The sequence below is a fragment of the Rhinoderma darwinii genome, chromosome 7 (assembly GCF_050947455.1).
Source record: "Rhinoderma darwinii isolate aRhiDar2 chromosome 7, aRhiDar2.hap1, whole genome shotgun sequence".
NCBI classification, from domain to species: Eukaryota; Metazoa; Chordata; class Amphibia; order Anura; family Rhinodermatidae; genus Rhinoderma; species Rhinoderma darwinii.
In genome coordinates, this window is record NC_134693.1 from 136,722,596 (window position 1) to 136,736,570 (window position 13,975).

A 13,975-nucleotide genomic window follows, 5' to 3' on the forward strand; every position below is an offset into this window, starting at 1 on the left:
TCCCTTTTATGTATTTTTGTGCTGATTTATGAAAGTAATTTCAATTCCGTTTTATTTTCTTAAATATATGTGATTTATTTGAAAGAAAGGATTAAGAATTTTCTGTTTTACTGATCATAAATGTCTTCTGCTGACTGAAGTTATAAGTAATCTCTGCTGCGGGTCATTGCGACCTGATCAATATATTGTTTAGAATAATCATTTCTGATGCGTTGTGATTATAGGGTTGGTTAAAATCCATCTCCCTAAAATGCCTCCCCCTCTTTACAGGTAGCATGTAACATAATTAACCAAGTTGAAAAGAAATCTCATGGTTGTCACCTTAAATAGGAACAGGTCTGTGCAGCATGGAGAGGCAGTCCACTGTATAGCAGATAGAAATTCTGAGCGGAAATCAATTGTTTGCTAGATGACCTGGGGGGGGGGGGGGGGTTCTGCAAGACCAGAGTTAAACATAGATAATTTTATGTGCGGCCAGCAGCTACCTTCCCTAACTCCCCATAAACCTGCTCTGCTATAAAGGACGTTTTTGTTGGTGGGGGAGAAGATGAGCCATTGTCATATGCAACTTATGTCCGGAAAAACAATCGGATTGAACAGGTCGATGTTGGAGGACAGTCTGTCCCCATAGATATGGGATTGGTGGTGGATTCTACTGATGAAATCTCATGTGTCTGGCCAGGTTGATGGGAACTTGCGTTTTATGACCTCATTGTGCTTCCTCTGACCTAAGCGTGTGACTGGATGATGTCACAGAAGGAAGACCATGCGGTCATAATCTCTATATTTAGGGTTCTCACCTGGGATTGAGCACGATCAGGTCATGTAGTCTACGTAGAAGATATAAACGGGTCATTTAATCCAGGAGTGATGATAAACTGTTGTGTTGGCGGAATATGGGTAGCTCCAACTTGCTAAAAATAAAAGTTGGGAGAGAACTTTTTGCACTGTTTTAAAAGGACACTCCGGCCAAAACAAAACTTTCCCATGTGCACCATTCTGGTATTCCATGTGTCGGTCTCTCACCTATTATTTATCTCTATATATCAGACTGGGTTGGTTGCTTAGCAGCAGTATGACTCCGGCTCGGTGACTACTTTCTCTACTTGAGTCTATGGAGATCTTTGTGTCACCCATCACAGGCTTCATCATTTCCTGTACCCCGCAGGGGGGGGGGGGGCAGAAACTTCTATCATCAGCAGCTACTGATACTTAGGTTCCTATCACACAGGTATAATGTAGAATAATCTAGTGCAGCCTCCCTGTCCGTATACTTATGGTTTCTCAGCGTATTTAGGAGAATATAGAGAGAATGATAATCACAGTGTCCCCCAGCATGCAGAAATGGTATGGTCCTTAGCTGATCACGTGATGCTGTGCTGAAGCATCATGACATTGATAGCAAAGCCGAGAGGAAGAGAAAGCTGGGGAAATGTAAGTATCAAGATAGAGGCTTTATTAATGCACAGACAAGGCAGCAGTTCAAAAAGTAAGTACAGTATATATAAAAGGTGTAGAGTGGTATACAGTCAGGTGGGGGGTGCAGACATGGAAAGCTGTGTGACTGGAGGTCTTCATTAAGTGAATGTCCACCGTTGAACACAGTTTTTTTTTTTTTTTTTTTAAATGAGTCCCTAATTCTATACTGATTTTATAATCTATCTTTTATCGCAGTCAGGTCACCATTATTCTGAGAATACCCTGCATAGATAACAAGTTAAATGTTAAAATTCTTTCTGCCTGCAGCCACCACTAGGGGGAGCTCATGAGCTTACTACATAGTGTTCATACGCCAAACTTAATAGTAAAGCCGTATGCAGCTCCTAAACTCCCCCTAGTGGTGGCTGCAGGTAGCTAGAATATTATCATTTTAACTTTCTATGTTGAGGATTTGAAGCTCTGTATCAGAAAAATCGAGCTCCGACTTCCTATATTTAGAAATTATTCAGCACAGAATGTTGGACCTAAAATTGATACGGTGTTAAAAGGTTAGATTTACGTTCCTGTAAAGATTGTAAGTTTCGTTTTTCTTTTACATTTTTGTTAAATGTCTTTTTGTAGTTCGTTCATTCGTATTTTTTATTTTTTTTTATAACCCCCCCCCCCCCCTCATTTCTTCCTTGCGCTTCAATTGGCAATTTTGGACATCCGCGCTCATGGAGAGCTAGACGTCTAACCTCATATGAAAGGTCTAACCACTGTACAAATCTTCCACAGCAAACTCTGTCAGAAGCCTTAACTGCTGCGCTTCTCCGGCTGATATTTTTGGCCCTTTCTATCTTTTCTAGGTCGGGTTATGAATACATTACTCCCTACACCCCCTCCCTGCTTTTTCTTTTTAAATTTCAAAAAAAATTTCATAAAAGATTTATTTTTATTTTTTTATACCAAGTTCAAGGTTTTTACATTTTGTATTTTTATCTCTCATTCAAAAAGGGAACATAAAATAAGAATGTGGCAATCAAATAAATGCGGGTCTCAGGTGTGTAAGGGGTTTGTGTCTGGCCTCGTCCAGCACCGGCAGCGCGGCTTCCCAGGCGGTGCGTTTGGAGGCTTTGTAGAAGCCGTGTGTTCGGCCATGTTGCCGGAATAGGAAGCTTTATGGAATAATCGCTGCTCACTGCTTCTCTCTTCTCTGTTCCTTAAGCTCCCTTTACATTGGTTGAACACCAGGCTTTGTGCCGTAGAATCTCTGGCTCAATAAATCACTGACATTTTTCCTTTTTTTTTTTCTTTTTCTCTTTTTCTCCTTTTCTTCTTTCCCTCTCCCCTTTTTTTCATTTTGCAAGCCTGCGGATTTGGATGATTGGGTAAGCACTGTTTGGCTTGTGTTCCTGCTTATTTAACTCGTCAGATTGTCACTGTGTGGGGATTGTAGTCTATTTAATTTCTTTCTGTGCTCTCCCACTTCATTTACTTTATAATTTTTGTTTGGACGGGTGGAATAGATGTAATGGTGGTGACCAATTTTGAGGGCTGAGCCTTGGGAGCTCATTAAATCTGGTTCTAGACACAAACCTCAGATGGACAATCCTCTGTAAGGCCCCATGCACACGGCCGTGCCCGTAACCACAGGCCACGATTGCAGGCACGGCTGGCCGCAGACAGACGCCCGCATTTTCGGCCCATGCTCCCATGCAAAATATGGGAGCACGGACCGTAAAAAGCAATAGATAGGACATGTCCTATCTTTTGCAGTACACTTCTACAGCTCGGAGACCTTCCCGTAAAACGGGAAGGTGTCCGTGAACAATAGAAGTGAATGCGTCCGTAATTGCGGTCCGCAATTACGGGCGATTTCTATGGTCTTGAGCAGCTTCTGCCAGTCGGCTATGGCAATTTTAATAATGTACCATCCCACATTACAAAGAGGGCACGTCAAGCAACAGGGGTGTTTGTACAGAGTTGAGTTGAGGCAAAATTATGACAAAAGATATATAGGCAAGAGAATCCGAGAAACTCCAGCAGTCACATGAAATCGTTCACATCACCAGGAAAAAGTCACAGGAGAGGCTGCAGACTGTGCCCTGCGCAGCAGCATGTCACAGGCAGTGCGAAAACTATCCCACTGCAGGAAGGCACCGAGAGGACTGGTTGGCAATAGCCTTACATCATCTATAGGAAACGGGAAAAATCTGGAGTGGATTCAGTGAGCGAAAAATACACAGGGCTAAGAAGTGTTGCAGTTCTCACCCCAACAGCCCAGGCACATTCTGCCTGATATATTTTTTTATTTAAAAAAAGCAGCGACATCAGATATTGTTATTACAGGCGAGAAATTCACATGGGAGGCTATGGTTTTTATCCATTTCCGTTTTTTGTAGGCCTATGTAAAAAGTAACATAAAATATAAACAAAAATCCGATTTAAAGTCTGTCCACCATTTTTTTTTTTTATTGTTTCATGTATTCAAAATGAAAAGTGAGGCAAATTTGCAAATAGTTGGCATCAAAAATTACTTAGAGTTTTGTATCTACAGCTACAATGCCGATCTATGTTTCTCCATGGTAACAGACAACATGTCAAACCCTGTGTGCTCTGATCCTGCAGTCATACACCCCCTCCCATTTGTCCTCTACTTCTTCTTAACATGCATTTGGTATATTACCAGGAAGTAAAGGACAGATAGAAGAAAGTATGACTGCAGGATCAGACCACACATTTGTTGTCTGTTACCATGGAGACGCATAGGTCTGCATGGCAGCTGTAGACACAACACTATGAAACCAAGCTATTTGCAAAGTTGCTTAATTTCTCATTTTAGGCCGGGTTCCCACGGGTCAGATACGCAAAGTAAAAATCACGCTTCGAATCCGACCTGGAAACTGCAGTACATTCCGTCCGAAAAATCGCACCACATTGTGGTGCAGTTTTTCAAACAGAATTTCCACTCTGAAAGCAGCACTGTGGGAAAATAAAAGCTGTTCATATTTACCCCCTCCCTCTTCTCCGCGCATAGTCCGGCCTCCCATGATGACGTAGCAGGCCATGTGACGCTGCAGCCTGTGATTGGCTGCAGCGGTCACATGGGATGAAACCTCATCCCAGGAGGCCGGACTACAGGAAGGAGAGGAGAGTTCTGGGTATGTATGATTTTTTTTTTTTCCAGAGTTGCGTTTTTTTTCGCTGTGATTCCGCCTCAAGTCAAGTTTCATCTCCGTTGAATTCAATAGGGGAAAAACCGCAGCAGAAAATCAATCAACAAAAAAGCAGCATAAATTGACATGCTGAGGATTTGAATTCTGCACCGCAGGTCAATTTATTAACGTTTACACAGCGGGTTTTTTCCGCAGCGTGGGCTGAAGACTTTCTAAATCTACTCTACGTTGCTGCTAATGTAAATGCTGCGGAATTTCCACAAAGAATTCCGTGGTGGAAATTCCGCAGCGTTTACGCTACGTGGGAACCCGGCCTTAGATGCGTAGGAGACCTAAAAATGGTTACAAAGCAGGACATAACCTATATTTTTAGCAAAAGTTGATGCATGCCGCCACCATCACCGCTTCCATCATGGACCCCGTGAACTCATTGTGCGAAAGAGCCCATACTATGGCGTGTGGCGCAAATAATTAGGTACCCGGTATAATGGCTGTACATTCATCGGATGACTCTATGGATCATTAAACATATATGAAAAATAATATATGTTATAGAACGGACTCCTCTGCAGATATACGCAGCCTGATAATTTATAAAACCTTCTCATGGGTAAAATGGTTGAGAGAGAATAATGAAAGGGAAATTAGCGTTTCATAAATAAAAGGTTGTTAATTGCCGGTGCCGGCTTCACACCCTCCAACACCTTTTTGGCATCGGACGGTGATTACCAAGAAAAACCTTCCTATTGGATGGAGTCTGCAAGCTGCGGATCACAGGTCACTTTCCCTAATGAGTTTTTGCATACATAATCTTCATTAAATCCGGCAGCATTTTTGCTTTTCTTCCCAATCAAGGCTCATGGTAGCAGGAAAGGTTAAGCACCGTCTGGCTTCGTTTGTCGCTGAGCGTGTAAGTAGCTGGGTCAGCCGCAGAACGGCCCAGATTCCCTCGTCGGCTCAGTCGATTTCGCTATAAATCCGTTTACCATGCAATACGCGTGGTCGCAGCTTCTCATTTACCGTGAGAACGCAATTCTGAACCCATTATTGTTTGTTTAAAAGGGGATTCGAATAATTCCGCCCATTGTTGCGGCAGATTAGTTGTTGGCACAAGTAAAAATATACATACAAATTACACGGGAATTCAGGCAAAAAGAAAGCCCCATGTGCCTATTATTAATCATTGGCAGAGGGAAATATTTACACCCTTCCCCGTGATAAACGTGCGACATGCTGGAAAACCGTATGCAGATGCGCACGTGCGGCTTAATTATTAGCAGCGACTCCAACTATTTGGACTGAACCCTTTGTGCGCCAGAGGGGCTGTATTGCAGGCCACATGGGGGAAACAATAGGCAAGTGGGTTGCCAACTGTCCAATCTCATTAGTGACAATACAGGGGAACATACAAATTGGAAGTCCTGCTTTTGTTTATTCTTCTTTGTCAAGGAGATCTAGATGGGCGATCAAATGGAAAGTCGTATAAATTAATCATTTTCTCCTAAAATAAAATCACCTATAAGTCCGGGAGTCGTTTCTTCTGTTCACCCTTCTTGGTTAGATTGCTGACAACTGATATGGCTGTTATACAACTTTCCAAGACTCTGAATGGCAAATCAGGCTAATTATGGGGTTGTCCTTGAGTTTAAAAAAATAGTCTAAAAAGCAGGAAATCTGATAAAATAAGAAAAAACCCCAAAAACAACCATTACTCTCCTATTGGCTCTGTGCTTGTATTTCCGTTATTATGTTGTCATAGGAACAGAATAACGAATATTACGGAGGGGCTGGATCGGTCAAATGACAGACACCAACTTCGCCCAACATAACCCATTGACTTTGAGTAAGGTCAGGTTTCCGTCATTTTGCCAGAATAAAGTATTTTTGTCCGGCAAATATGACTAAATCCGTAAAGAAGGATCCTAACTGATCCTCCGACTCAGATGTGCGCACAGCTTTAAATTCCCCGCCGCTCCAGGGCCGAGGCTCAGGTGGTCCACTCCGTTCTTGGTTTACTTTGCTGTCAGCGATGACGTGCGGTGCAGCCACATGAACACTGCAGTTAATCACTGGCTGCAGCTTGCATGTACATCACGAGGCCAAGTTGAAGAATGTGATGAGAGCACATATCCGCTCTCCTATGTGGTGTAGTATAGAGGAGCTGTCAGCTCTCCTGTGTGGTGTAGTATAGAGGTGCTGTCAGCTCTCCTGTGTGGTGTAGTATAGAGGATCTATCGGTTCTCCTGTGTGGTATAGTATAGAGGAGCTGTCAGCTCTCCTGTGTGGTGTAGTATAGAGGATCTGTCAGCTCTCCTGTGTGGTGTAGTATAGAGGAGCTGTCAGGTCTCCTGTGTGGTGTAGTATAGAGGAGCTGTTAGGTCTCCTGTGTGGTGTAGTATAGAGGAGCTGTCAGCTCTCCTGTGTGGTGTAGTATAGAGGAGCTGTCAGCTCTCCTGTGTGGTGTAGTATAGAGGAGCTGTCAGTTCTCCTGTATGGTGTAGTATAGAGGATCTCTCAGTTCTCCTGTGTGGTGTAGTATAGAGGAGCTGTCGGCTCTCCTGTGTGGTGTAGTATAGAGGAGCGGTCAGCTCTCCTGTATGGTGTAGTATAGAGGAGCTGTCAGCTCTCTTGTGTGGTGTGGTAGTATAGAGGCGCTGTCAGCTCTCCTGTGTGGTGTAGTATAGAGGATCTGTCAGCTCTCCTGTGTGGTGTAGTATAGAGGAGCTGTCAGTTCCCCTGTGTGGTGTAGTATAGAGGAGCTGTCAGTTCTCCTGTGTGGTGTAGTATAGAGGAGCTGTCAGCTCTCCTGTGTGGTGTAGTATAGAGGATCTGTCAGCTCCTGTGTGGTGCAGTATAGAGGAGCTGTCAGCTCTCCTGTGTGGTGTAGTATAGGCGAGCTGTCAGCTCTCCTGTGTGGTGTAGTATAGAGGAGCTGTCAGCTCTCCTGTGTGGTGTAGTATAGAGGAGCTGTCAGCTCTCCTGTGTGGTGTAGTATAGAGGAGCTGTCGGCTCTCCTGTGTGGTGTAGTATAGAGGAGCTGTCGGCTCTCCTGTGTGGTGTAGTATAGAGGAGCTGTCGGCTCTCCTGTGTGGTGTAGTATAGAGGAGCTGTCGGCTCTCCTGTGTGGTGTAGTATAGAGGAGCTGTCGGCTCTCCTGTGTGGTGTAGTATAGAGGAGCTGTCGGCTCTCCTGTGTGGTGTAGTATAGAGGAGCTGTCGGCTCTCCTGTGTGGTGTAGTATAGAGGAGCTGTCGGCTCTCCTGTGTGGTGTAGTATAGAGGAGCTGTCGGCTCTCCTGTGTGGTGTAGTATAGAGGAGCTGTCGGCTCTCCTGTGTGGTGTAGTATAGAGGAGCTGTCGGCTCTCCTGTGTGGTGTAGTATAGAGGAGCTGTCGGCTCTCCTGTGTGGTGTAGTATAGAGGAGCTGTCGGCTCTCCTGTGTGGTGTAGTATAGAGGAGCTGTCGGCTCTCCTGTGTGGTGTAGTATAGAGGAGCTGTCAGCTCTCCTGTGTGGTGTAGTATAGAGGAGCTGTCGGCTCTCCTGTGTGGTGTAGTATAGAGGAGCTGTCGGCTCTCCTGTGTGGTGTAGTATAGAGGAGCTGTCGGCTCTCCTGTGTGGTGTAGTATAGAGGAGCTGTCGGCTCTCCTGTGTGGTGTAGTATAGAGGAGCTGTCAGATCTCCTGTGACATGTCTGGTTTAGTAAATACGTTCATTCCTGATATAGCAACTTTTTTTTTTTTTTAGAACTCTAGGTTGTGCTGTTCCTCTATCATTCCTCCTGTAAATGAGTGCATAAATGTTAACATTCCTCTTCTCAGTAGGGCATGTCCTTGCACTGTCTGACACTGTCCAACCAGTGCTAGGTGTCGGTGTGTAGGGACACTCCCTATTGAAATAGGGGAATGGTAAACAGAGGTGAATTCATACATAGATTTAGAGTAATGACACAGGAACGACACTGCAGTTGTGAGAAATTGATGCTCTGTGCAGATTTACACAACCTGCAGCAGGGAGAATAGGATGAACTGTTTGCTCGAATATCCCCTAACCTAAAACTCTGTAAGATGTTCTAATTCCAGGGCGGCAGGGGGTAAAGTTAGTAAATTAACCCCTTAGAGTCTAAGCCTGTTTTGGCCTTCGGGACCAGCCCCATTTTTGCAAATCTGACGTGTCACTTTATGTGGTAATAACTCCAGAATGCTTTTACCTATCCAAGCGATTCTGGGATTGTTTTCTCGTGACATGTTGTACTTTATGATACTAAAAAAATTTTGTCATTAAATTCAATATTTATTTGTAAGAAACGCCAAGATTTAGAGAAAATTAGCAAAAATTAGCATTTTTCTAAATTTTTATGTATTTACTTGTAAAACAGATAGTAATACCACACAAAATACATACTAGTTTATATTTCCCATATGTCTACTTTATGTTTGCGTCATTTTTTGAACATTCTTTTATTTTTCTAGGACGTTACAACGCTTAGAACTTTAGCAGCAATTTCTCATATTTTCAAGAAAATTTCAAAAGGCTATTTTTTCAGGGACCAGTTCAGTTCTGAAATGGCTTTGCGGGCCTTATATATTAGAAAGTCACCATAAATCACCCCATTTTGAAAACTGCACCCATCAAAGTATTCAAAACAGCATTCAGAAAGTATTTTAGCCCTTTAGGCGTTTCACAGGAATTAAAGCAAAGTAGAGGTGAAATTTACAAATTTCATTTCTTTTCTTCAAAAATTCATTTGTAATAAATTTTTTCTGTACCACAGAAGGTTTTACCCAAGAAATGCAACTCAATATTTATTGCCCAGATTCTGCAGTTTTTAGAAATACCCCACATGTGGCCCTAGCGCGGTCATGGACTGAAACACAAGCCTCAGAAGCAAAGGAGCACCTAGTGGATTTTGGGCCTCTATTTTATTAGGCTATATTTTAGGTACCATGTCAGGTGTGAGGAGGCCTTGTGCTGCCAAAACAGTGGAAACACCCCAAAAGTGACCCCATTTTGGAAACTATACCCCTCAAGGAATTTATCTATGGGTATAGTTAGCATTTTGAACCCACAGTTTTTTTGCTAAATTTATTTGAATTAGTATGTGAAGGTGAAAATCTACTTTTTTGTGAAAAAATTAGGAAATTTTAAATTTTTAGAAGGAATAAAGTAGAAAAAACACCCCAACATATGTAAAGCAATGTCTTCCGATTATAGCAATACCCCATATGTGGTAATAAATTGCTGTTTGGACCCACAGCAGGCCTCAGAAGAGAAGGAGCACCATTTGGATTTTGGATTTCTGATTTTGCTGGAATAGTTTTCAGTGCCGTGTCGCGTTTGCAATGCACTGGAGGGAAGAAAACCATGGAAACCCCCCAATAGTGACCCCATTTTGGAAACTATACCCGTCAAGGAATTTATCTATGGGTATAGTTAGCATTTTGAACCCACAGTTTTTTTGCTAAATTTATTTGAATTAGTATGTGAAGATGAAAATCTACTTTTTTTCTGAAAAAAGGTAGCCATTTTTAATTTTTACAAGGAATAAAGGAGAAAAAGCGCCCCAACATTTGTAAAACAATTTCTCCTGATTACGTAAATACCCCATATGTGGTAATAAACTACTGTTTGGACCCACACCGGGGCTTAGAAGGGAAGGAGCGCTATTTGGCTTTTGGAGCTCAAATTTAGCTGGAATGTTTTTGGGTGTCATGTCGAATTTGCAAAGCCCCTGAGAGACCGAAACAGTGGAAGCCCCCCAAAAGTAACCCCATTTGGGAAACTACACCACTTAAGGAATCTATCTAGGGGTATAGTGAGCATTTAGGCCCCACACGTCTTTTGCAGAATTTATTAGAATTAGGGCGTGAAAATTAATATCAACATTATTTCCACTAAAATGTTTAATTTTTTCAATTTCACAAAGGATAAACGAGAAAAAGCACCCCAACGTTTGTAAAGCAATTTATCCCGAGTACGACAATACCCCACATGTGGTCATAAATGTTTTTTCATTAGAAAGTAATTAACCCTTTACGAACTGATTCATGTTTTGCGTTTTAGTTTTTCCTCCCCGCTTTCCAAGAGCCACTACTTTTTTATTTTTCTGTCAATAGAGCGGTGTGGGGGCTTATTTTTTTGCGGGACGAGATGTCGTTTTTATTGGTACCATTTTTTGGTACGATGCCTTATCGGTGGACATAAACGGCTGTTTGGGCACGCTGTAGGGCTCAGAAGGGAGGGACGCCATTTGGCTTTTGGAGCGCATATTTTGCTTGGTAGTAGCTCTGGCGTTTTGCTGGTATTTCAGTTTATAATGTTGGGGCACATGTAGGCTGGGCAAAGTACATCAGGACATAATAAGAGGGTATAATAATGGTTGTAAATAAATAATAACCCACAGATATGTGGCCAGTGTCGCACTGATAAATGGTGCCCGATCTTATCCACTTTTGGAACACTCTGTACATTTTGCATCGCCATAATCTGGGAGCCGGAACTTTTTTTATTTTTTCACCACCGGAGCCGTGTGAGGGCTTATTTGTTGCGGGACAATCTGTAATTTTCATTGGTACCATTTTGGGGTACATGCGATTTTGTTGATCACTTTTTATTCAATTTTTCGGCAAGCCAGGTGACCAAAAACCATCAATTCTGACAATGATTTTTATTTATTTTTACGGCGTTCACCCTGGGCTATAAATGACTATTATACTTTATTCTGCGGGTCGGTACGATTACGGCGATACCATATGTATATAGGTTTTTTATGTTTTGCAGCGTTTGAGCAATAAAATAACTTATTTAGAAAATAAATGTATTTTCTGTGTCACCATATTCTGAGAGCCATAACTTTTTTATTTTTCAGTCAAAAAAGCTGTGTAATGGCTTGTTTTTTTGCGGGACGGGTTGTAGTTTGTATGGGTACTATTTTGGCGTACATGCGACTTTTTGATCACTTTTTATTACATATTTTGTGAGGTGTGGTGACCAAAAAATAGTGATTCTGGCATTGTTTTTCGTTTTTTTTTTTTGCGTGGTTCACTGCGCGGGAAAAATAATATTATAGTTTTATAGTTGGGGTCGTTACGAACGCAGTGATACCAAATATGTGTAATTTTTTTTTACGTGTTCATTTATTTTCCTATAATGAAAGACTTATAGGAAAAAAAGCAGTTCTTGTTTATATCACTTATAACTTTTATTTTTACACTTTTTTTAAAACATTTTTATTCTTTTTTTAACTTTTTTCACTTGTCCCACTAGGGGACACTTAGACTTGCAGCTCTGATCGCTGCTGGAATACATTACACTACACACGTAGTGTAATGCATTTCAACTGTCATTGTGACGTGACTGTCACACTGACAGGAAGCCTACGACGACCACCCTCGGGGTGGTCCTCATAGGCTTCTGTACATGGCGAACCCGGAAGCCATTGTCTGGCGTCCGGTTGCCATGGGTACCATCGCCAGCCCTCGTGATTTCACATGGGGGCTGCCGATCGGCGCTAAAGACCTTAATTGTGGCGTTCAAAATCGAGCGCCGCAATTAAGGGGTTAACTGCCGATATCAGCGGCGACAGGCCGCTGATCGGCAACGGGGAGAGCAGGGCTGACACCCTGCACAGTTAACCGCCGCTGCGGTGTAGCGCCGCGCGGCGGTTAACTGTCAAAGCACTGCCGTAACTGTACGTCAAGGTGCGCGAACTTACTGCTCACCATGACGTACAGTTACGTCATGGTGCGTTAAGGGGTTAAAGTAGGTGAGCATTAAAAAAAAAAATGTTTCGAAAATGTTCTCCATAATAAGACTGTGTCTGCCGAGTGTCTCTCCCGTCACCGCCGTCATGGCAAATAATACGACCTATTCTCATCACTCATTTGAATAGCTGCAAGACTCACGCTTGAGACCTCGTAATTTTGGGATGTCCCGAGTCCCCCCACGTCCTGATCTGAATTGGAAAAGGCATCGCATAGCCTACGTGATCTCTACTCCGGTCTCTTCCCAGTGAAGCTTGCCTCCCCTCCAGGTCTTCTGCAGGAGCCTGTCAGGCTCATTGAGCGTCAGATGAAGCTGACATTTAAAATACGGCAAGCCAGACAGGGCTTTTTTCCTTGCCAGATACGTTCAGCCTAAACTTCATGAAGTGTCCCAGTCTACCCATTGCACGCTGCTCTTGGGAAGAATACAGGAAGCAGTCAGCCTTCAGATACAATCTTTCTTCCTAACGACCCCTGCCAGCCTCCGAAAGACAGCTCCCGACCTCGGGGATCACTTGCGCCCAGGCCCCTTTATCACTTTACAATGTCATTTTCACCCTAACGTCTTCTTAGTTTTTAAAAGTTCAATCTCACTATTTAGGTCTTCCCATAAAGCATCCTTGTGGTGCCGTCTCAATGTATACCCCTTAAAATTCAGCGAACTAAAGTCATCAGATAATGCTACGTTGGTGACCCACGACATCTATCAAAGTCCTGCAAATTGTATAATGGCAATCTATAAAAAATTATTTGCATAGCTCTGTATACCTGCTATATGGAGTTAATGTAGCAAAAGGCAAATAAATTAAGGGGGTGGAGCCTGACACATTTACTATCATGAAGACAACAGTATGGTTTCTACATTGTAGCAGATAGTAACTGAATACGAGTAGAAAAAAAATTGGACAATCACTGAAGAGGCCACAAAATAGTCCAGGCAGTGTGACCAGCTGAGGTTAAAAGATTTTTCCATGACTAGAAAAACATGGCTGCTTTCTTCCGAAGACGGCGCCGCACCTGTCCAGGACTTGTCTGGTTTTGCAGATCAGCTCTATTGAAGCGAATGGGGCTGAGCTGTAATGCCACAAACAACCTGTGAACAGGTATGGCGCTGTTTTTGGATGAACGCAGCCATATTTTTCTCATTTTGGACATCGCCTTTGAAAGTCTACTTTCACTGGTTCTCTTCAACCAAAGGAGGCAAAAAGAGAATTCAGATGCTTTTATATTGGCCGTTACATAGTGCGCAATGCAGAATGTATAAAGACTGAAAGACAATTTATCAGGAACCAATAATATAAAGGGTAATTAAAAAACCACGAATAGGCTTGTCATTCCATTTTTCTTGTGTTTATCCACATGGTGTCCTCTTGGAGAGCAACTTCATGTTCCTCATATGACTGATTTTGTTTTCTGCTTTAATAGGCCAAGGAACTCCAACGCAAAGAAGAAGAGCTTAAAAAACTGGATTCTTTCCACAAGGAGCAACTGACAAGCATTGAGAAGAAGGTAAGTGCTCAACACACACCGTAAATAAACCATACAGAACCCAGAAATATTTGGACTCCATTTGAGAAGAGATGTAATATGTCACTACAGGCCCCTTTAGATTAGATCT

General features: G+C 42.6%; 1 protein-coding gene across 2 annotated transcripts in view; it reads left to right on the forward strand.

Moving 5' to 3' along the window:
- Positions 1–13,975, forward strand: part of CHCHD6 (coiled-coil-helix-coiled-coil-helix domain containing 6) — a 169,777-nt gene that overhangs the window by 39,538 nt on the left and 116,264 nt on the right. Inside the window, exons 5-6 of one of the 2 annotated variants that reach the window (XM_075831796.1) lie at positions 2,790–2,810; positions 13,783–13,866. In XM_075831796.1, coding sequence (XP_075687911.1) covers positions 2,790–2,810; positions 13,783–13,866 — 105 coding nt within the window. The remainder of the gene's footprint in view (positions 1–2,789; positions 2,811–13,782; positions 13,867–13,975) is intronic. The other variant, XM_075831797.1, reaches the window with a different exon arrangement.